General features: G+C 47.5%; 1 gene segment (V, D, J or C); it reads left to right on the forward strand.

Moving 5' to 3' along the window:
• The window catches only part of LOC134968633 (Ig heavy chain C region-like), a 41726-nt gene extending 17910 nt beyond the window's left edge, over nucleotides 1–23816 (forward strand). Inside the window, 2 exon segments of the C gene segment in view lie at nucleotides 18019–18066; nucleotides 18371–23816. Of these exon segments, the coding sequence occupies nucleotides 18019–18066; nucleotides 18371–18678 (356 nt within the window).
• The last annotated feature ends 1170 nt before the right edge of the window (nucleotides 23817–24986 follow it).

Raw genomic sequence — 24986 nt, forward strand, 5'->3', positions numbered from 1 at the left:
TGGTCGGATTTCCTGACTGAAAATATTGATACCCTTGACAGGAACAATATTTTATTGACTATAGAGCATTTTAAGGATGCATTTCTATATATGCGAGATGCGCAGAGGGATATTTGCATTCTGGCATCAAGAGTAGATGTGATGTCCATATCTGCCAGACGATGTTTATAGACACGACAGTGGTCAGGTGATGCAGATTCCAGACGGCACATGGAAGTATTGCCGTATAAAGGGGCGGTCCATCGGACCTGGTGGCCATGGCAACAGCTGGAAAATCCACTTTTGTTACCCCAAGTCACATCTCAGCAGAAAAGGACACAGTCTTTTCAGTCTCAGTCCTTTCGTACCCATAAAGGCAGGAGGGCAAAAGGCCAGTCATATCTGCCCAGGGTTAGAGGAAAGGGAAGAAGACTGCAGCAGGCAGCCCATTCCCAGGAACAGAAGTCCTCCACAGCTTCTGCCAAGTCCGCAGCATGACGCTGGGGCCATACAAGCGGACTCAGGTGCGGTGGGGGGTCATCTCAAGAGTTTCAGCACGCAGTGGGCTCACTCGCAAGTGGACTCCTGGATCCTACACGTAGTATCCCAGGTGTACATTGGAAATTCGAGACGTCTTCCCCTCACAAGTTCCTGAAGTCTGCTTTACCAACGTCTCCCTCCGACAGGGAGGCAGTATTGGAAAAAAATTCACAGGCTGTATTCCCAGCAGGTGATAATCAAAGTACCCCTCCTACAACAAGGGAAGGGGTATTATTCCACACTATATTGTGGTACTGAAGCCAAACGGCTCGGTGAGATCTAAAAGATTTGAACAATTACATACAAGGGTTCAAATCAAGATGGAGTCACTCAGAGCAGTGATAGCGAACCAGGACGATATGGTGTCACTGGATATCAGGGACGCTTACCTACATGTCCAAATTTTGCCCTTCTCACCAAGGGTATCTCAGGTTCGTGGTACAGAACTGTCACTATCAGTTCAGACGCTGCCGTTTGGATTGTCCACGGCACCCCGGGTCTTTACCATGGTAATGGCCGAAATGATGATTCTTCCTAAAAGAAATATGGACGCTTTCCTGATAAGGGCAAGGTCCAGAGAACAGTTGGCGGTCGGAGTAGCACTATCTCAAGTAGTTCTACGACAGCACGAGTGGATTCTAAATATTCCAAAATCGCAGCTTTTTCCGACGACACGTCTAATGTTCCTAGGAATGATTCTGGACACAGTCCAGAAAAGGATGTTTTCTCCCGGAGAAGAAGACCAGGGAGTTATCCGAGCTAGTCAGGAACCTCCTAAAACCAGGAAAAGTATCAGTGCATCATTGCACAAGGGTCCTGTGAAAAATGGTGGTTTCTTACAAAGCGATCCCATTCGGTAGATTTCACGCAAGAACCTTTCAGTGGAATCTGCTGGGAAAATGGTCCGGATCGCATCTTCAGATGCATCAGCGGATAACCCTGTCTCCAAGGACAAGGGTGTTTTCTTCTGCGGTGGCTGCAGAGTGCTCATCTATGAAAGGGCCGCAGATTCGACATTCAGGACTGGGTCCTGGTGACCACGGATGCCAGCCTGAGTGGCTGGGGAGCAGTCACACAAGGAAAAAATTTCCAGGGAGTGTGATCAAGTCTGGAGACTTCTCTCCACATAAATATACTGGAGCTAAGGGCAATTTACAAGGCTCTAAGCTTAGCAAGACCTCTGCTTCAAGGTCAGCCGGTATTGATCCAGTGGGACAACATCACGGCAGTCGCCCACGTAAACAGACAGGGCGGCACATGAAGCAGGAGGGAAATGGCAGAAACTGCAAGGATTCTTCGCTGGGCGAAAAATCATGTGATAACACTCTCAGCAGTGTTAATTCCGGGAGTGGAAAACTGGGAAGCAAACTTCCTCAGCAGGCATAACCTCCACCCGGGAGAGTGGGGACTTCAGCGGGAAGTCTTCCACATGATTGTAAACCGTTGGGAAAAACCAAAGGTGGACATGATGGCGTCCCGCCTGAACAAAAAACTAGACAAATATTGCGCCAGGTCAAGGGACCCTCAGGCAATAGCGGTGGACGCTCTGGTAACACTGTGGGTGTACCAGTCAGGGTATGTGTTCCCTCCTATGCATCTCATACCAAAAGTACTGAGAATCATAAGAAGGAGATGAGTAAGAACGATACTCGTGGTTCCGGATGGGTCAAGAAGGACTTGGTACCCGGAACTTCAAGAGATGCTCACGGAAGAACCGTGGCCTCTACCTTTAAGAAAGGACCTGCTCCAGCAGGGGCCTTGTCTGTTCCAAGACTTACCGCGGCTGCGTTTGACGGCATGGCAGGTGAACGCCGGATCCTGAAAGGGCATTCCAGATGAAGTCATCCCTACCCTGGTCGAAGCCAGGAAGGATGTAACCGCAAAACATTTTCACCGCATTTGGCGAAAATATGTTGCGTGGTGTGAGGCCAAGAAGGTCCCTACAGAGGAATTCCAACTGGGTCGTTTCCTACATTTCCTGAAAACAGGACTGTCTATGGGCCTAAAATTAGGGTCCATTAAGGTTCAAATTTCGACCCTGTCAAATTTCTACCAGAAAGAACTGGCTTCAGTGCCTGAAGTTCAGACGTTTGTAAAAGGGGTACTGCATATACAGCCTCCTTTTGTGCCCCCAGTGGCACCTTGGGATCTCAATGTTGTTTTGAGTTTCCTAAAGTCACATTGGTTTGATCCACTCACCACTGTGGAATTAAAATATTTCACATGGAAGGTGAAGATTCTATTAGCCCTGGCTTCAGCCAGGCGTGTGTCAGAATGGGCGGCTTTATCATATAAAAGCCCTTACTTAATTTTTCATTCTGACAGGGCAGAATTGAGGACTCGTCCTCAATTTCTCCTTAAGGTGTTTTCTGTTTTTCACATGAACCAACCTATTGTGGTACCTGCGGCTACTAGGGACTTGGAGGACTCCAAGTTACTTGACGTTGTCAGGGCCCTGAAAATATATGTTTCCAGGACGACTTGAGTCAGAAAATCTGACTCGCTGTTTAGCCTGTATGCACCCAACAAGATGGGTGTTCCTGCTTCTAAGCAGACGATTGCTCGCTGGATTTGTAGTACAATTCAGCTTGCACATTCTGTGGCAGGCTTGCCACAGCCAAAATCAGTAAAAGCCCATTCCACAAGGAAGTGGGCTCATCTTGGGCGGCTGCCCGAGGGGTCTCGGCTTTACAACTTTGCCGAGCTGCTACTTGGTCAGGGGCACACCCTGACTGAGGAGGACCTGGAGTTCTCTCATTCGGTGCTGCAGAGTCATCCGCACTCTCCCGCCCGTTTGGGAGCTTTGGTATAATCCCCATGGTCCTGACGGAGTCCCCAGCATCCACTTAGGACGTTAGAGAAAATAAGAATTTACTTACCGATAATTCTATTTCTCGTAGTCCGTAGTGGATGCTGGGCGCCCATCCCAAGTGCGGATTGTCTGCAATACTTATACATAGTTATTGTTACAAAAATCGGGTTATTCTTGTTGTGAGCCATCTTTTCAGAGGCTCCTTCGTTGTTATCATACTGTTAACTGGGTTCAGATCACAGGTTGTACGGTGTGATTGGTGTGGCTGGTATGAGTCTTACCCGGGATTCAATATCCTTCCTTATTATGCACGCTCGTCCGGGCACAGTATCCTAACTGAGGCTTGGAGGAGGGTCATAGGGGGAGGAGCCAGTGCACACCACCTGATCCTAAAGCTTTTATTATTGTGCCCTGTCTCCTGCGGAGCCGCTAAACCCCATGGTCCTGACGGAGTCCCCAGCATCCACTACGGACTACGAGAAATAGAATTATCGGTAAGTAAATTCTTATTTTTTCTCCTATTTAGACAGATAAAACAGAAGGAAACATAAGATAGTGCCGATCACGTGACTTGTCTCGTCACGTGATCGGCAAAGGTAGCAATCCCATTGGTCAAAAATGTTACTCTATGGTCACATGATGACTAGCATGTGACCCCGTACTAAAAACCCTTCGTCCAGGGTACATCCCTGCTCCCACTGGGACCTAGACGGTCCTCCGCCCCTCACACAGATCTATCCCACCCGACGGAGCGCCCACGTGACGTGCGTCAGCACCCGACACGTCACGTGAGCGCATCCCACGTTCTGCTGGCTCCCCTTCAAACCAAAGACCCGGAAGTCTATGGAGTAGTTTAATATAATGTTATGCACGCCGCGGGTCGCAAAGGATCCGCCAGGTCCTGTGTGACTCCGCTTGTGCCAAGCATTTTTATTTGTGTCTCTTTCACCTGAATTTGCATCTTCAGGCCCCCATACATCAGCAATCACAAAAATAAACAATTTGCAGATTCTGAGTTTTTTGCCCAGATTTAAAGATTCTCACTCCACCAATTTGCAACCATACATTACAGATTTTTCAGTGATTTCCAGATCATTTTCAGCAAATACAGATCTTCCCGTCTTGAAAGGCTCCTCACAGTCTGCAAATCAACTGATTGTTACCATACATTAGCAATCTACAGCCCCAATTGATCTGTGAAATCCATCACGTTGGAAAACCTGATTTAACTAATCAATTGGTCATTGACTGTGGGTAATTGTATACCCCCCATAATGTCTGACGGTATACTGTGAATTATATAATAGACCTAAGCCATTGAAATATTTTTATATTGTTTTTTTATTTATTATTTAATAGTGAGATTTTGAATTGAGTGGCAGTTAACAGGTAGAAGGTGTGTGTGTGTGTGTGTGTGTGTGTGTGTGTGTGTGTGTGTGTGTGTCTGTGTGTCCCTGAAGCAACTATTCTTTTACATACATGACTTCTCCTGTGCACACAGCACCCGGCTCCTGCACCCAAAATTCCCTATGAGCGCACAACAGGAGAGGAGGGAGGGGAGGCACAGCGCACACTACAGGATAGAAGGGAGGGGAGGCACAGCGCACACTACAGGATAGAAGGGAGGGGAGGCACAGCGCACACTACAGGATAGAAGGGAGGGAAGGCACAGCGCACACTACAGGAGAGGAGGAAGGGGAGGCGCAGCGCACACTACAGGATAGAAGGGAGGGGAGAAGCAGCATCCACTACAGGAGAGAAGGGAGGGGAGGCGCAGCGTACACTACAGGAGAGAAGGGAGGCAATGCGCAATGCACACTACAGGAGAGGAGGGAGGGAAGGCACAGCGCACACTACAGGAGAGAAGGGAGGGGGGCACAGCGCACACTACAGGAGAGAAGGGAGGGGGGGCACAGCGCACACTACAGGAGAGAAGGGAGGGAAGGCACAGCGCACACTACAGGAGAGAAGGGAGGGGGGGCACAGCGCACACTACAGGAGAGAAGGGAGGGGATGCACAATGCACACTACAGGAGAGGAGGTAGGAGAGGCACAGCGCACACTACAGGAGGGAGGGGAGGGGAGGCGCAGCATCCACTACAGGAGAGGAGTGAGGGGAGGCACAGCGCACACTACAGAAGAGAAGGGAGGGGGGGCAAAGCGCACACTACAGGAGAGAAGGGAGGGGAGAAGCAGCATCCACTACAGGAGAGAAGGGAGGGAATGCACACTACAGGAGAGGAGGTAGGAGAGGCACAGCGCACACTACAGGAGGGAGGGGAGGGGAGGCGCAGCATCCACTACAGAAGAGAAGGGAGGGGAGGCACAGCGCACACTACAGGAGAGAAGGGAGGGGAGGCACAGAGCACACTACAGGAGAGGAGTGAGGGGAGGCACAGCGCACACTACAGGAGAGAAGGGAGGGGAGGCACAGAGCACACTACAGGAGAGGAGTGAGGGGAGGCACAGCGCACACTACAGGATAGAAGGGAGGGGAGAAGCAGCATCCACTACAGGAGAGGAGGGAGGGGAGGCGCAGCGTACACTACAGGAGAGAAGGGAGGGGAGGCACAGCGCACACTACAGGAGAGAAGGGAGGGGAGGCACAGCGCACACTACAGGAGAGGAGGGAGGTGAGGCACAGCGCACACTACAGGAGAGAAGGGAGGGGAGGCACAGCGCACACTGCAGGAGAGAAGGGAGGGGAGAAGCAGCATACACTACAGCAGAGGAGGGAGGGGAGGCACAGAGCACACTACAAGAGAGGAGGGAGGGGAGGCACAGCGCACACTACAAGAGAGGAGGGAGGGGAGGCACAGCGCACACTACAGGAAAGAAGAGAGGAGAGGCGCAGTGTACACTACAGAAGAGAGGGGAGGGGAGGCACAGCGCACACTACAGGAGAGAAGGGAGGGGAGAATCAGCGCACACTACAGGAGAGAAGGGAGGGGAGGCGCAGCGCACACTACAGAAGAGAAGGGAGGGGAGGCACAGTGCACACTACAGGAGAGAAGGGAGGGGAGGCACAGCGCACACTACAGGAGAGAAGGGAGGGGAGGCACAGCGCACACTACAGGAGAGAAGGGAGGGGAGGCACAGCGCACACTACAGGAGAGAAGGGAGGGGAGGCACAGCGCACACTACAGGAGAGAAGGGAGGTGAGGCACAGCGCACACTACAGGAGAGAAGGGAGGGGAGAAGCAGCGTACACTACAGGAGAGGAGGGAGGGGAGGCACAGCGCACACTACAAGAGAGGAGGGAGGGGAGGCACAGCGCACACTACAAGAGAGGAGGGAGGGGAGGCACAGCGCACACTACAAGAGAGAAGGAAAGGGAGGCGCAGTGCACACTACAGGAGAGGAGGGAGGGGAGAAGCAGCGTACACTACAGGAGAGGAGGGAGGGGAGAAGCAGCGTACACAACAGGAGAGGAGGGAGGGGAGGCGCAGCACACACTACAGGAGAGGAGGGAGGGGACAGAATCTGAGGGTGTTACATATCACTGAGGACCCTGCTGTCCCTGAGACGAGGGTCTCTATGTTTAAAGGAAAGAAACCTGAGGTAACGTTTCCTCCCTCTCATGAACTTACCGCTCTTTCTCCTTCATCCACTAGGGGCCACTGGAGCGTAGTTACAATGGGGAAATAGTAGGCAGTAATTGGGAGCTGGCACTTTAAAATTCTAACACTGTGGCTAGCTCCTCCCCTACTATCTCCCCTCCAAGCCAGTCTTAGTTTAGTGCCCGAGGGAGCTGGTTCACTTGGGTTTAGCTGAAGAATTTTTTCTTTTTACTTTATTATTTTTATTTTTCTTACTTACACACACAGACTGGCAGCTCTGCCACTGCCAGTCTGCACCGCGGGAGCTGCCGGTGGGGTCCCATCGCAGCTGAGGGAGACACTGAGCTCTCCTGAGTTGGCCGGACACCGCTGCGTGCGGCGCGTGTCGGGGCCGCTCCACCAGCAGAAGATTCCGGCAGCATGGCAGCGGTGAGTATAAGCGGCGCGTGTCGGGGCCACTCCATCAGGATCCTGCAAGCAGCGGTGAGTACAGACATACACCTCACTCCCCGCTTCCTGCTCCCATACATGGGGGCCACGCTCAGGGTCCCTGGTCTAATCCCCCCCCCCCCCCCTCCACTCATACAGTATGGGCTGTGTAACAGTTTGCATTAAAAAAATAATAATAATAATTTGATTTTGGAGGCACCTTTATGATTTTATATTAGGCGCCATTACTAGGGGGCGGAAATTAATCCCGCAGTGGAGCTCTGTGGCTCAACAGACTAATGCAGAGATCTGTGGTATAGAGGGACCTGGGTTCAAGTCCAGTGCCACCTAGATGATTTCTATTTAGACCCGGCAGGCTAAGCGCCCCGCTCCCCGGCCGCGGCTCGCAGGGCCGTCAGGGGATGCAGAGCGCTCCCCGCTAAGTTTGCGCGGGAGCTTAGTACTTTGGACAGAGCATAGGGGGCGGAGCTTTCTCCCGCTCTGCTCGGCGGGCTCAGCTCCCCGGCCGCGGCTTGTGTGATCGGCGGGGAGGCAGGACGCTCCCCGCTGACTTAGTACTAGAAGTGTAAAAGTTTTTACATTTGGGCGCCATAACGGGGGGCGGGGCTTCCTCCCGTCTTGGACCTCGGCTCCCGGCGGCTACCTGCGGCTCGGTTGGTGCTGGCGGCCATTTCCTCTCTGAAGGGGAAACCTCTACCCGGACTCCACTGCTTGCTGTGATTGACAGGGTCTTCTCATCACTGCAGTGAGTAGTTTTTCTCAATGTGTTCCTCCTGTGGCACACACATATATATATAAATGGATATAGTTGTACTGTGTGTGTCGAGGTGTGTGTATATATATATATATATATATATATATATATATATATATATATATATACATATTTTGTTATATGTATACAGGTTGAGTATCCCATATCCAAATATTCCGAAATACGTAATATTCCGAAATACGGAATTTTTGGAGTAGGACTGAGATAGTCAAACCTTTGTTTTATGATGGCTCATTGTACACAAACTTTGTTTAATACACAAAGTTATTAAAAATATTGTATTTAATGACCTTCAGGCTGTGTGTTTAAGGTGTATTTGAAACATAAATTAATTGTGTGAATGTACACACACTTTGTTTAATGCACAAAATTATTAAAAATATTGGCTAAAATGACCTTCAGGCTGTGTGTATAAGGTGTATATGAATCATAAATGCATTCTGTGCTTAGACTTGGGTCCCATCGCCATGATATCTCATTATGGTATGCAATTATTCCAAAATACAGAAAAATCTGATATCCAAAATACTTCTGGTCCCAAGCATTTTGGATATGGGATACTCAACCTGTATTATATTTTATATAGTTTGTTTTTAATATATAATATTATATTGGATTATATCTATATATGCATATATAATCAATTAGCGCCGTGGATTTTACAGTTAGGCGCCATAGTGAGGGGGCTTAAACCTAACTCTCAGGTCAGTGCCCCTTTGTCAGGGGGGCTATGGCTGTTAATTCAACACGGAGTCCCCTGTTTATGGTATATGGAGTCAGCTCACTACTGCTCTATATCAGGGCACAGTTGGGCTCACTGAATATTTACAATAATATAGAACTACAAGCTCCACCGACATATATTATAATAATGCAGACCTGGGTTCACGTCCCATATATCTTCACCCTGCAACATTAATTTTCCCCCCGGCTTTACTCACAGGCTAGCCGCCATTTCGGACCAGCGGAGCTTACTAAATTAGCAGTACACTACATACACGGGTGTTGTCACCCCTTTATTACTCCTTTGTTTCACTTGGTAATAATACTGTGTGTAATTTGGGGAATGTGTGTGGTGTCAGCCAAATAGCCCCTGTGGCTCAGTACGCTTATAGCGGGGACATCTGAACACAGATTGAATTCCATCAAACACCAACTTTAAGGGAAATGTCCCTGTCACTGCACGTTATAGTGCAGAGTTTATAGAGGGTTACACTTCTTTAACCTGTCTTTTCTCTTTTCGTTTAACTAAACGTAACACCCAGGACAGAGAATTCCCTGTTATGTGTAGATTGTGCGGTGGAGCCATCTGATTAGCCCCCAATGCAGCTGCAGGACGTTCCTGTTTGAACAGCTCAGCTTATGCAGGTAAGGTCACCGTTACCAGAGACCCCGTCCGTCATTTCTTCTCCCCAGGATTCAAAAAAGATCTTGCTAACCTCCATGTTACACGAGATACTGATTATGTTTCGGTGGAGTCTGAACCAGTATCTCAGGATATTAAGGTGTATTGTACAGCAGTTCGTCTGGTGCTGCAAGTAAAGAGGATGGACGCTTCAGGTCCCTTGGGGTTTTGACGCCAAGGAAGAAATGACAGCGACTTGTTCAGTTTCGAATGAGCTGGGCATGCTCCGGTAGGCGGCCGGGAAACATCCGAATTCACAATTTCAGGTATCAAACAATGTTTGTTTGCCTATCTTTTTCCCGCAGATAACAGGAAACGATATCAGGACTCTCCAGGGTATACACCTCAATGTATCGCCGGTCCAACAGGCTGTCGTTTTTCCTGGGGCAGCCTTGCTGAGGGATCCATCTGAGAGACATATCCGACAGCAGGGGTTCGACCTTGTCCGGAGCAGGTAGGTTGTGGAACAATTGTCCTCTAGGTTACATAATTCGCATCAGGATCAACTGATGCTTTGGGACAGATCAGAATCACGATTCTGCTTTATATTCTTTTGAGGTCTCCACGTCTGTATACTCGGAACCTGCAGTTTCGCTTGGGCTGTCTTAACCCGACGACCTCTGGGGCTGTGACAGTGACAGGTGAACATGGATTCCTAAGGGCAGCTGGTTCAGGGGATGGAACTTCCTGCATGATTTCTCAAACCATTGGAGGTAAGTCCACTTTTCTTTCCCCTACGGCTGCCCCAGCTCCAAGACGGACCTTTACCGGTCTTTCGTTTAGATCTTTCCGTGCCCTTTCAGGCTTTCGACTACAAGTCAGGGGCGGTATCTCCGTCGCCAAGGGATCTCATGGTAGCAGGCTGAAGCATCCTCGGTTCAGTCTGATTTTAGGTCATCCAACACACCCACCGCAGGTCAGACCTTCCTACCACCTGGGGGGTCCCAGGGTAGGCGCCTGTCGGTGGTCCTACTGGGAGGACTGGGAAGGCTTGGGCGGTTACAAACTCGATTTTGGAGTCCAACCGTCTCAGGGGTCCCTCGGCATGGGTCGGCCGGTTTACGATGACAAGACAGTCATACTGCAGGCGGCGCTCCAGATGCTTCTAACCGCAAAGGGTGTTGATCCCTGTTTTCGCATATCATTTGAATCGGGGCATTTCTCAGCCCTTTGTTTTCTTTTCCCGTGCCGAAGCCAGAGGGTTCGGCCAGGCCTATTCTGGTCTTAGAATCCTTTCAGTCTGTGATTGCTAGTTTGAAGAAGAAAGGGGGTTTTACGCGTCCCTTGTCTTCAAGGATGCCTGTTTACTGAACTCTTTTGGGTTTCCACATCGGTCTTTTCTCAGATTCGCATTACAGGATACTCATTTTCAGGGTCAGTCCTTTCTATTCGGTCTCTCTTCCGCTCCCACAGGGTTCAGGAAAATCACAGAATAGCTCTTTTTCAAAGGCAGGGAGTGACGGTTGTTCCCTAATTGGACAATCTACTGCTGGAATCCCACTCAGCAGATTAGGTTGCTTCTGAATATCCGGAGGATCCAAGAGCTTCTGGTTCGACACGGGTCCAATTTATGTTCCTCGTAGACTGTTCTCAACTCGGTCCGTCAGAGGATTTTTTCCTTCCTCGGGACCAGGTACTCTTTCTTCAGTCAAGTTGCGATGCGATGAGTGGTCGCCTACATTCCCCTCTGAGCGGAGGACAACAGTCTTCTTTCCAGGTCAAGCCGCCAGGTCAGACTCCCGGGTGAGGGGACATTCCCCGGAGTTTTGTCAGCTGGTCCGCTGTTGGCGGAGATTCCGGATCGACCTCAGGGCGTTCTGACTGACTCTTAAACCCTTTACTACTCTCGGACGTGAGCTCTGGCGGCAATAACCGAGGATGCCATCAGGGCTCCTTGGAGTTTCTGGTTAGTCTATCTTGCCTCCTTTTCTATTTCTACCTCACTTTCGGTAACACAGGAGGGGAGAATGCGCGTAGTCCTCCTGGTGGATCCGGTTTGGCCGTGCATGACTTAAAGATCCAGTCTGCACCTGTTGTCAGTAGAGGAGCCTTGGCTCCTACCTCTGCAGGACTGTCTACTTCAACAGGGTCCTTTTTCTTTGTTCACTCTTACACTGGTGTCGTTTTACGGCGTGACTGTTCACGAGACCTCAGAAGGGAGAAGTTCCCTAGTTCGGTTGTGCCTACTGGGCCCCGATTTCGGAAGTCGGTTACCTCTTCTCGCTTTTGCCACTTTGGGAAACTTTTAAGGGGCATAGTGTGGATAACAGGGCTTTTCCCGTTTTGATTTACCATTCAGCCGTCATCTTTGGTTTTCTCTGGGTGGTTTGCTCGGCTGCGCTTCAAACTACGTTGACCTGAATTTTAGGTCTCTGCCCTTTCGATTTTCTTCCAAAAGAAATTAGCCTGGCGGCCGTAAGTTCGGGCTCTCTTTCAGGGAGTACTCTATTGGCAACTCCCCCTTTTCGACGGGGGTTACGGCTGAGCTTCAGACTCAGCGGTCATTTCTTCCAGGTGGGATGTCCGTTTTTCATATAAATCTGACACTGGTGTTTTCGGCCCTCTCTAAATGTTGTCAGGGCTCGCTGACTCTCTCTACAGAGGTCTTCGGCTATTCGACGAAGTGTTTTCTTCTTTGTTCTGTACGATGCTCCCGTACTAAATAGCCGGGGTCCCAGCATACGCTGGGCCGTTAGATACATCTGACCATCAGACAGTCTTATTGGCGGTTGCTCGGGAGCCTCCGTTTTCCATATCAGCGCACTCTACGCGCGTTGTGGGACCTTCGTGGGCGGCTGCCCGTGGGGTCTCCATGACTACTTTATGTCGGGCGGCTACTTGGTCGGGCCGACATACGTTTGTCAAATTCTGTAAGTTTGACACTTTTGCGGCCTCTGCATCACAGTTTGGCCGAGCGGTTTTACAGGACTCTCAGCGCTCTCCCACCCGTTTCGGGAGCTCTGGGACGTCCCCATTGTAACTACGCTCCAGTGGCCCCTAGTGGATGAAGGAGAAATCAGGATTTTGGTACTTACCGATAAATCCCTTTCTCCGATTCCACAGGGGCCACTGGACGCCCGCCCAGCGCTGTTTCCTCCTTGTTTTTTACTTAAAGGTTTGCAGATCACTAGGTGCCTGCTTGTTCAGTGCAGGTTAACCTGCTTTTTGTTAGGTTCTGTTCCAGGTTTAGTTTGTGTTATCCTGGCTTACAGGGCGTCATTAACCTCCTCTACCTTAAGGTTTGTTTATTACAGCTCTCCTCGGGCACAGTTTTACGTAGACTGGCTTGGAGGGGAGATAGTAGGGGAGGAGCTAGCCACAGTGTTAGAATTTTAAAGTGCCAGCTCCCAATTACTGCCTACTATTTCCCCATTGTAACTACGCTCCAGTGGCCCCTGTGGAATCGGAGAAAGGGATTTATCGGTAAGTACCAAAATCCTGATTTTTGAAAAGGCTTGGAAAGCTCCTGACAAAAAGTGGCTGATTCCCAGGAGAATTTCAATGGCATACCAGTTTCCCTCTGAGGATAGGTTAGGGTGGGAGTCATCTCCCACGGTGGACAAAGCTCTGGTGCGATTGTCCAAGAAGGTGGCGCTACCGTCCCCTGACACGGCAGCCCTTAAAGATCCTGCAGATTGTAAACAGGAAACTACTTTGAAATCTATTTATGTCACTACGGGTACACTGTTTAGGCCGGCCATAGCATCGGCATGGGTGAGTAGCGCAATTGAAAAATGGGCAGATAACTTGTCATCTGACTTAGACACCCTGGATAGGGATAGCGTGCTTTTGACGCTGGGTCATATCAAGGACGGTGCAGTCTATCTAAGGGAGGCTGCGAGAGATATTGGCCTCTTGGGATCAAGGGCCAATGCCATGGCAATCTCGGATAGGAGGGCGTTGTGGACTCATCAATGGAATGGTGATGCTGAGTCTAAAAAGGCTATGGAGGCTCTGCCCTATAAAGGTGTAGTTTTGTTTGGAGAAGGTCTCGCGGACCTGGTTTCTACAGCTACCGCGGGTAAGTCTTCATTTCTGCCTTTTGTCCCTACACAGCAGAAGAAAACGCCTCACTATCAGATGCAGTCCTTTCGGTCTAATAAATTCAAGACAGGACGAGGGTCCTCCTTCCTTGCTGCTAGAGGTAAGGGAAGGGGAAAAAGGTTGCCGGATGTGGCTAGCTCCCAGGAGCAGAAGTCCTTCCCGGCTTCTGCTAAATCCACCGCATGACGCTGGGGCTCCCATGCCGGAGTCCGCACCGGTGGGGGCGCCTCTTCAGCTCTTCAGTCAGGTCTGGGTTCACTCGGGCCTAGATCCTTTGTTGCTGGAAATTGTGACCCAAGGATACAAACTGGAGTTTCAAGACGTGCCCCCACACCGATTTTTCAAATCGGCCTTGCGAGCTTCTCTTCCGGAAAGAGAAGTAGTGTCTGCTGCAATACACAAGCTGTGTCAGCAGCAAGTCATTGTCGCGGTACCACCGTCACAACGGGGAATAGGGTTTTATTCAAGACTGTTCGTGGTCCCGAAGCCGGATGGTTCGGTCAGACTGATTCTGAACTTAAAATCCCTCAATCTGTTTTTAAAAAGATTCAAGTTCAAGATGGAATCTCTCCGAGCAGTGATCTCCAGTCTGGAAGGGGGGGATTTTATGGTGTCAGTCGACATAAAGGATGCTTACCTGCATGTCCCCATATATCCTCCTCATCAGGCGTACCTGAGGTTCGCTGTTCAGGATTGTCATTACCAGTTTCAGACGTTGCCGTTTGGTCTTTCCACGGCCCAGAGGATTTTCACCAAAGTAATGGCGGAGATGATGGTGCTCCTGCGCAAGCAAGGGGTCACAATTATCCCGTACTTGGACGATCTCCTGATAAAGGCGAGATCAAAGGAGCAGTTTCTGAAAAACGTTGCGCTCTCCCTGACGGGTTCTGCAACAACATGGCTGGCTCCTAAATTTGCCAAAGTCACAGTTGATTCCGACAACACGGCTGTCGTTCTTGGGCATGATTCTGTACACGGAACTACAGAGAATTTTTCTCCCGTTCGAAAAAGCTCTGGAAATCCAGAACATGGTCAAGGGAATTCTGAAACCAGCAAGAGTGTCGATTCATCAATGCACTCGAGTGCTGGGGAAGATGGTGACGGCTTACAAGGCCATCCCGTTTGGCAGGTTTCATACCAGAGTTTTTCAGTGGGACCTGTTGGTCAAGTGGTCCGGGTCCCATTTACACATGCACAGGAAGATATGCCTATCTCCCAGGGCCAGGATTTCTCTCCTGTGGTGGCTCCAAAGTTCTCACCTCCTAGAGGGTCGCAGGTTCGAGATCCAAGATTGGATCCTGGTGACCACGGATACGAGTCTCCAAGGTTGGGGAGCGGTGACACAGCGGGAAAATTTCCAGGGAAAATGGTAGAGCCAAGAAGCTTGTCTACACATAAACATTCTGGAATTAAGGGCTATTTACAACGGCCTGGTTCAAGCGGAACATCTACTTCGCGGCCTACCCATCCTGATTCAGTCGGACAACATAACAGCGGTGGCGCACATAAACCGCCAAGGCGGAACAAGGAGCAGTGCGGCGATGGCGGAGACCACAAGGATTCTTCGCTGGGCGGAAAAACATGTAAGCGCTCTGTTAGCGGTCTTCATTCCAGGCGTGGACAACTGGGAAGCAGATTTCCTCAGCAGGCACGATCTCTATCCAGGAGAGTGGGGTCTTCATCAAGAGGTCTTTGCAGAAGTGACGAGTCGTTGGGGATTTCCTCAAATAGACATGATGGCGTCTCGCCTCAACAAGAAGCTTCAGACGTATTGTTCCAGGTCAAGGGACCCTCAAGCGATAGCAGTGGACGCCCTGGTGACACCTTGGGGGTTTCAGTCGGTCTATGTGTTCCCTCCACTTCCACTCATCTCAAAGGTGATAAGGATCATAAGAAGAACAGGGGTTCAGGCGATACTCGTTGTTCCAGATTGGCCACAGAGGGCCTGGTATCCGGATCTTCAGGAATTACTCATAGGAGATCCCTGGCCTCTTCCTCTAAGAGAGGATCTGTAACAGCAGGGGCCGTGCGTGTTCCAGGACTTACAGCGGTTGCGTTTGACGGCATCCCGGTTGAACGTCAAATCTTAGTTCGGAAGGGTATTCCCGGAGAGGTCATCACCACTCTACTGAAAGCTATAAAGGAGGTAACGGCGAAGCATTACCACTGTATTTGGAGAAAATATGTGTGCGAATCCAATAAGGCCCCTACGGAAGGTACAGACTTTCGTGAAGGGTGTGCTGCACATACAACCTCCATTTGTGCCCCCAGTGGCATCATGGGACCTTAACTTGGTGTTACAGTTCCTTACGTCCCATTGGTTTGAACCTTTACAAAAGGTTGAGCTGAAATTCCTCACTTGGAAAGTGGTCATGCTATTGGCCTTGGCATCCGCGAGGCGGGTGTTGGAATTGGCGGCTTTTTCTCACAAAAGCCCCATTTGGTTTTCCATGTGGATAGAGCGGAGTTGAGGACGCGTCAACAATTCCTCCCTAAGGTTGTTTCTTCATTTCACATGAACCAACCTATTGTAGTACCTGTGGCTTCTGAGGCCTTGGATGATTCAAAGTCTCTCGATGTGGTCAGAGCTTTGAAAATGTATGTAGCCAGAACGGCTCGTATCAGGAAAACTGAGGCGCTGTTTGTCCTGTATGCTTCCAACAAGATTGGGGCTCCTGCTTCTAAGCTGACTATTGCACGCTGGATTTGTAATACGATTCAGCATGCTCATTCTACGACTGGTTTGCCGTTACCGAAATCGTTAAAGGCCCATTCCACTAGGAAGGTGGGCTCGTCTTGGGCGGCTGCCAGGGGTGTCTCGGCGTTACAATTTTGCTGAGCAGCTACTTGGTCGGGTTCAAACACTTTTGCAAAATTCTACAAGTTTGATACCCTGGCTGATGAGGACCTCATGTTTGCTCAATCGGTGCTGCAGAGTCATCCGCACTCTCCCGCCCGGTCTGGAGCTTTGGTATAGATCCCATGGTCCTTTTGGTGTCCCCAGTATCCTCTAGGATGAATGAGAAAATAGGATTTTAATACCTACCGGTAAATCCTTTTCTCTTAGTCCGTAGAGGATGCTGGGCGCCCGTCCCAGTGCGGACTCTATCTGCAGTATTTGTTATTAGTTATTGCTTTGGTTACACAAAGGTTGTGTTTTGGTTCAATCAGCCTGTTGCTGATTGTTTTGGTTCATGCTGTTAACTGGTTAGTTGAATGCCATGTTGTACGGTGTGGTGTGGTGTGGTGTGGTGTGGTGTGGTGTGGTGTGGTGTGGTGTGGTGTGAGCTGGTATGTATCTCACCCTTGGTTAACAAAAATCCTTTCCTCGAAATGTCCGTCTCCCTGGGCTCAGTTCCTATAACTGAGGTCTGGAGGAGGGGCATAGAGGGAGGAGCCAGTTCACACCCATTTAAAGTCTTAAAGTGCCCATGTCTCCTGCGGATCCCGTCTATACCCCATGGTCCTTTTGGAGTCCCCAGCATCCTCTACGGACTAAGAGAAAAGGATTTACTGGTAGGTATTAATATCCTATTATTACCTCCCGTTCCTGGGAGGTAATAATAGGATATTAATACCTACCAGTAAATCCTTTTCCATCTGAATGCAGAGAGTAAGATTTCCAGTGGGTGTTCCTACCCACTGGAAATCTTACTCTCTGCATTCAAATTCGTTCTATGTCTCCGAGCATTAGCCAATGGGACACTTGCGCAGAGCGACTAGGACTTAAAACATTGTCCGTTTGCGATCGACATCGCCACTGCATCCATCATCAGGCTCATTGTTTTCCAGGCGTTGGCTTGTGCTGTGTATCCCCCTATTCGGCCGCCGTCCTCCCCTGTTATGCATGCTGCTCTTTGGCCCTCATTCCGAGTTGATCGCTAGCTGCAGTTGTTCGCTGCGTAGCGTTCATCTTAAAAAAACTGCAAAACTGCGCATGCGTATGCACCGCAATGCGCACGTGCGACGTACGGGTACAAAGAGCATTGTGGTTTTGCACAGGTTCTAGCAACGCTTTCAGTCGCACAGCCGAACGCAAGGAGAATGACCGGAAGTGGGAGTTTCTGGGTGGCAACTGACCGTTTTCTGGGAGTGTTTGGAAAAACGCAGGCGTGGCCGGGCATTTGCTGGGCGGGTATCTGACGTCATTACCGTGTCACTCGTCGCAGCAATCATCGCACAGAATGAGTAACTACAGGGCTGGTCTTGTTCTGCACAAAATCTGTTTGCTGCCGTGCGGCTGCACAGGCGTTCGCACTCCTGTAAAGCGAAAATACACTCCCCCGTGGGCGGCGACTATGCGTTTGCACGGCTGCTAAAAACTGCTAGCAAGCGATCAACTCGGAATGAGGGCCTTTATCTGCCAATAATCTGTCTGCTACTGTATAATAGGAGACTTTCTATGTACTGTACATTACTATATCTCATGTCTGTATTTCTGATGTATTATTAGGAGTCCCTGACGCTGTAGCTGGAAGCAGAAACTCATCACAGAGACCAAGTAAGTGATACTGATTACTGAGTCATTTAATAATTTCTGTGAGTGAAAAACTAAAATGTGGTTTTATGATGATAAAAACAGGGACAATGGAAAACATTAACTTTAAAAAATACAAAAAAACATTTGCTCAAACTCAGGATAGTTTTCAGTCACACTGTTAGGATCCCCGGATGTGTTCCTTTCATTCATATTGCAATGTATGTACTGTATAACATCACTGACTGTACAAGTAAATTCAAGAAGGTTCAAAATCTGCTCAGTGACCGAGTCATTTACTAATGTAATTTCCTTTTTCCCTCCACAGGAGCTGAAAGGAAACCCTTTAAAATAAGAGGAATTGAGTGCCTGACGGACAGCCCCCGAGTGGGCGATGATGTCACACTTAGATGTAACGTTGATGGATGTAACGCGGATGACTGTGAGTTCTCCTGGTATAACGGAGTATTTCCTATTGAGGGTAATACAGAAAACGGAGACCTGGAGGACGGTTCCGGCAGCTTCTCCACAGTCATCTTCACAGCGGAGGAATCGGACAGGAGTTGTACAATCAGGTGTGAGGCCTGTTATAACTATCAGACAATCGAGGAAACTTTCACTCTGAGACTGGGGTAACAGGACACGATCTGATGGGAGATATCTTTTTCTATACAATGGTGGAATCTTCTCACAGAATAAAGATAGAGATTGTGAATCATATAATTGGGTAATCCCAGTTACACATTTCATCTGAGGCTCTACAACAAAACCTCAACAATGTTGAACATTGAACAGACCATATAGAATGTTCTACTTCAGTTGTATAAAGAACACAGCAGTATCAGGATAAAATATCAGTTTAGGGGATATTTCATCAGCAGAAGAATACACATCTGTGGCGCTTCTCAATACTACTGACATCTTATCTGTGTCTGAGACTTTGGGGCTAATTCAGCAAGGATCAGTAAGTAAGGGAGGGGGGCGGCCGGCGTTGGGTACGGATTGCATACTTTGTGAGATGAGGGGAAAATATCTGCTCAGAATATTGGGTGACCCTAGATTAGAATTTATGAATTTACAGACACGATGAGCGGTGCTACTTGGATGCATGGACAGTAGCAAACATTTTCTCCACTACATCTGACATCAGTGGTGGGTCCAACTCTAAATCGGCACCAAAATGTGACAAATGCCAAATGGGGAAATACTCCCGGTAATATCATGTATATGTAAGCAAGGCTCAGCAGCACTTTGTGTGTAAATAACCACAAAAACATACATATAATAACATTTTTATATATTAATGTACTGTTAGGGTGGGTAGCCGTTGCTTAACTTTGGGGAAATGTAGACGGTTGACAGTGTACTCTCTGTTTCAGGCTGCCTATCTCTATCCAGGTGCTATAAAGGCTGAATTTGTAGGTGTCTGGGTTATAGCTCACAGCACAATTGGTACGTGACAGGTTATATGCCTTTCTGCCTTCCATCTTGTGTCAGTGAAAGCTCCTATTTTGCTAGTAGCTGAACCTTCGCTGCTGACTTGGTTTGTCCTGTTTATTCTCCTGTCCCTGATCTTTGCCTGCTCCTGGATTATGTGTTTGTTTGCCACCAGCCCTGACCCAGCACTGTCTATAGTCTTTCAGCTGCTAGCCCTGACCCGGCATTGTCTAACATTACAGACTCTCTACTACCATCTGAGTCTTATCTTCTGCCAGTATCAGTCTTGAGTCCAGTTAATACTACAGTATCCAATACATTTCGTTTTTCAGCCTTCTCTAAACCAAAACCTTGGGTGGAGAAGCTTTTATTAATTGGAGCTGAAAACTCAGAGGCATCCGAGCACCGTTAAGAATGTATGTATTCTTTTTCTATCTGTTTATTTGTATTGGCAAACAGTTGGCAAAGAGAAAGACAAGTTGCCACCCAGAAAAGAAGATGGATGCCTACTGGAGCCATTTGGAACTCTTTCACTACTGCGTATACAGATGCAGCCTATACGCAATAACGTATTTCCCTATAGTTTGTAAACTTACGAGCAGGGTCTTCCTACCTCTATGACTGTTTGTTATTACCCAGTTTTGTTTTATCATTGTGTCCAGTTGTAAAGTGGAACATAATTTGCTGCACTATATAAGAAACTGTTAATAAATAATAAATAACGAGGAACACCAACTGCTCGGGGAGACTGTTGGTTACGCAGACTAGACAAGGCTGTAGCGGTGAAGGCACCATGTTATTGTTTTGTTTCCAAAACTAATTTTTAATAAAGCATTGCATCAAGTACAATAGTCATCAAATAAGTTCACGTTTACAATAACACACGATATCAAATATAGACAATATTGTTATGTCCAAATAATCCTTCCCATGGGAATTCTTAAAAGGCATTACGAGTCAAGCTCAGGTCCACACATCAATGGAGTCAATATAACAGTATGGAGGAGTCATCACAGCAAAGGACACCATAAAGTATGAACATCCTAAATCTCCAATAAAAGTCTGGATTCATACCATTCCGTATTCTGAACAGATCTTCTAATCCATTCCTGAAAGTCCACTGATAAAGTTGCTATATAACTTTCCCAGGACTCAAAGAATTTGGAGACTAGTTTATCCTTTTCTAAGGTAATTTCCAACCAGTCCAATTGGAAAATGATGGTGAAGTTTCCTCTTGGAAAGGGTCAGAGGAGGTGGGGAATGGAGAATCCATGTTTGTAAAATGGATTTACGGCAGCTGCGCTGATTGCCAGCCGTAATTTTCTGAACCCCGTGGAGACCCCAAAGATCGCCCATTCCGCAGTAAATGGTAAATAATTCACGAGGTTGTCTATTGAGTATTTCCTGACCTGCAACCAGAAATGTCTTATCAAGGACACTCCCAAAGCTATGGAATAGATCCACCACCGGTTGACGACATTCATGTGAAGCGGACGTACCCGCAAGGAATTGCCTGTGAGGGAGTAGTACGCTCTATGAAATATGTTGAAAAACAATTCTTGATACTGTGCAGATGGGAGTAAACAACATGAGGTTATTAAATTTTTTAGTAACACATGGAAATCCAATTGGAAAGTCAGTCATACATTGCAATACTGCTGAGTGGTAGTATGATCCATTGGTGCCCTCAAAAGGAGATAATGCACAGATATCGCTTTTTTAGCTGACGGCGACCCCAACAGAGCGTTCAAAGGACTCGACCAGTCTTCCTCAGAGAAATGTGCAATTACTGAGCTTGCATAATGCTGCATCTGAAAGTACGCCAATGTATGCCTCTGAAGTGTTGGGAAAAGTTGTGTAGCCTGAACAAATGTCCTAGGTTCTTTAGCTGAGCTGTCTACCACATCACCAATAATCTAACCCCTGCCTTCCAGGGTGGTGTAACTGGAAAGGTGGCTTCCCCGTGCTGAAATGCCTCGTTCCCCAAGAATGTTCAAAAGAGTATTTGTGAGCAGTGCTATTTTTCAGAAGGAACCAAGTTCCTGAACCTGTCCTGGGCCAAAATGTATTTTCCATAAATAAGTTTTATTTTAAAACTCATTTTGAGTGCCTTATTTTCTAAAGTATAATCTACTCTATCTAGCTATCTATCTCTATCTACAGTATCTATCTGACTATCTATCTATCCATCTATGTAATCACTATATACAACACACACGCATACTGATATGGAGACACAATTTTTTAATAGCTCCCTCCCAGACCCGTAGTTCCTGAACCTATTTTTCCAGAAAAATAGTGCCGATTGCGAGCGTTCAAATTAGCGGTACGTTGTAGCTTATGCCAGAGTTTATATACCGACCACAGTAAGGGGTTATCCTTTCACACCTGATCTGTTTCGGCCTCGCTCTTACAAAGGAAAGTGATTCAATTGCCATCCAAGAGGAATTGTTGTTCCAATAATGTATTGGCGGATGTTTCGCTAGAGGAAGCCAATCCCGGAGATATCCTAATAAGGCCGCATAACTATATAAGTGGATTTTGTGTGAAATGAATGCCCCCATTTACCTTGAATTGCCGTAATTTTAGCAGTGCTGTTTCTGGCTGTTTACCTTTCCATATGAAGCAACGGAATATTTTGGTCACATCAGATTGTCTAATTAACAGTGGTAGGGATTGTAGTAAATATAAGAGACAGGGAAAAGTAGACTTTTTAATCAAACTGGCCCTACCGAGATAGGATAGTAACACATGGTTCCAGCCATCTAGTTCAGTTGAGATAGCTGCGACTGCTTCCCCAATATTCATTTTATATCATTTAGAGAGACATTTTGGAAGTTCGATGCCGAGATAAATACTATCCGATTTTGCCCATGTCAAGGTGCCATGTTTTATACGTACATGATCGTACATTATACACACCCCGAAAACAGCCATGACACACCTACAATTTTGCAGCCACTCCCCGTTATCACCCCCAAACGATCACGTCCTGTCAATCACTCTGCAATGACATCTTCAGGGCAATCATAAACAAAGGCATCTTGACACGTGCACAGTGCGATTGTGGCACATGCTCAGTCTGCTGATAATTGCTTCGTTGTACAATCATGAATTAGGCCAAAACATTGACCAAAACAGAGCATATGACATGCATATAAATTATAAATAGACATCATAGCCAGAGCCGGCCCTAACCAATATGAGGCAAGATTAGACACAGGTGCCCCCAAGCACCACCGCTAGTTCTGCCTCTGACCCTGCACCCTTTTCCCAGCACCATCATCCCTTACCAATAGCAGTCCTCATTTTAGTGCTCCTACCCACTATATTTTAAATAGGAACACTGTGCACATTTGGCGCACAGCCCAAAAGTGGGTGTGTCATTGCTGGGAAGGGGCATGGCCGCACAATAGTACCCCCAATTCAAATTACGCCACACAGTGCTGCAACTTTATTCACATTTTATCATGAGATAGTGTCCCTTATTCATGTTACATCACACAGAAGTACCACTTTACCTTATATACGTTACTCCTCACAGTAGTGCCCCTTATTCACATTACACCACACTGAATTGCTCCTTATTCACATTACACCACACCATATTGCTCTTAATTCACATTAGACCACACAGTAGTGCCCTTTCTATACGTTATGCCACACAATAGAGCACCTTATACACATAATACCACACAGTAATGCCTCTTACACATATGACATTCATTATTAATGTCATTATAAACATAATGCGCCTAAAATATTATGCCAACCTTTATTAATGCTCTTATACACATAATGTCCCTTACACATTTGCCGCACATTATTAATGCCATTGTACACGTAAGTACACACATAATGTCCCTTACACATATGCCGCACATTATTAATGCCTTTATACATATATAATTACACACATAACTTTCCTTACACATATGCCGCACATTATTAATGCATTTATACACATGACACACATAAAGCCCCTTACACATATGCTGAACACTACTGCACAACCGACCCACCCGCACACAGCACTCACATGGTTGCTAACACTGTGACCTCTGCCTCTGCTTGGATACAGGTATGTCCTCATATATCTTGCCTCAATACACCATGCAGCAGGAGATGCCTGGAGTGAGTCAGCTGGCAACTCAAGGCCAGCTCTGCTAACACCGGGCGCCTTGTTTTGATAAAAATGCATCTTATTTGTATTACTATGTAGTTGGGATGCACAAGCAGTTTCTGCTGATTAAAATGATATGCGGCTTGCCTATATTCTGTGTGTGACTGCAGCTGTATCTGCATATGAAATGCTACGTTACACTCATTTCCAGGAATACACTGTAATGTAGCATTTCGTATGCAGATACAGCTGCAGTCACACGCAGAATATAGGCATGCCATATATCTTTTAATCAGCAGAAGCTGCTTGTGCCCCTAGGCATACCAAATGCCCTAGGCATTTGCCTAGTTTGCTATTATCAGAGCCGGTCCTAGGTTTAGGCAAACAGGTAATTGGACACACACACACTAATCTCTGAAGGTAGTGTGACAAGTAAAAAAAACAGATGCAAAATTATCTAAAGAGCATCATAAATCTGCAAACACAAACAGCCTATCAGTATGGAGAAATGGGGCATAATTGCATATCAAACCCCAGTGCAGCCTGTCTCAATTTGCATTGATATTAGATGTTAGAGCATTTGTTTACTTTTTCTTAACTTACTACCATAGATGGATTGAGAATTTAAAGTGTCCCTACAAAAATATCTCAAAGTGGCCTCACATAGGTGTACTAAATCAGCTATAGGATGGAGCCAACTCAAAAATAGTTGGGGTTAGCATACCATTATCCCTAGCAACACTCAAGTTTGGGTGGAACCACAGCAACTGTAGTGCCTGACACACTGTGGGTGAGATGTACTAAGCCTTGAAAAGTGATACATTTCACGGTGATAAAGTACCAGCCAATCAGCTCCTAACTACCATGCTACAGGCTGGGTTTGAAAATGGCAGTTAGGAGCTGGTTGGTTGGCACTTTATCACCGTGAAATGTATCACTTTTCAGAGCTTAGTACATCTGGCCTGTAGGCTAATCGTCCAAAAGTAGGCGGAGTCTGCACACTGGTAGGTGAAGTACATCCATTGGTTATGCGAGTCTGTAAAAGTACTTTACTGCACCGGTAGGAACACTTACAGCAGTTCACTAGGGGTAGTGTCTATGACACTGTAATTCTGTTAAAAAAAAACACAGGATAATGGAGCCTGGATCACAGCAGCAGGAGGTTTAAATAGTTTGTAATAAACTGAGGGCAATTTTATAGAAGCCTCAAAACCCCATTCAGAGAAGATTAATGAGTGACCATGACCAAGATTACATTTAGTAATCTCACTCTGATGTTTCTGCAACGCGTTTCGTGGGTGACCTCCGGTTCTGCCTGAGGAAGAGCAGAGACATCAAAATGAGACAGCAACATTTCTTTATTTTTTCTTTATTTTTGTTTTAA

This window comes from Pseudophryne corroboree, chromosome 11 (assembly GCF_028390025.1).
Source record: "Pseudophryne corroboree isolate aPseCor3 chromosome 11, aPseCor3.hap2, whole genome shotgun sequence".
NCBI classification, from domain to species: domain Eukaryota; kingdom Metazoa; phylum Chordata; class Amphibia; order Anura; family Myobatrachidae; genus Pseudophryne; species Pseudophryne corroboree.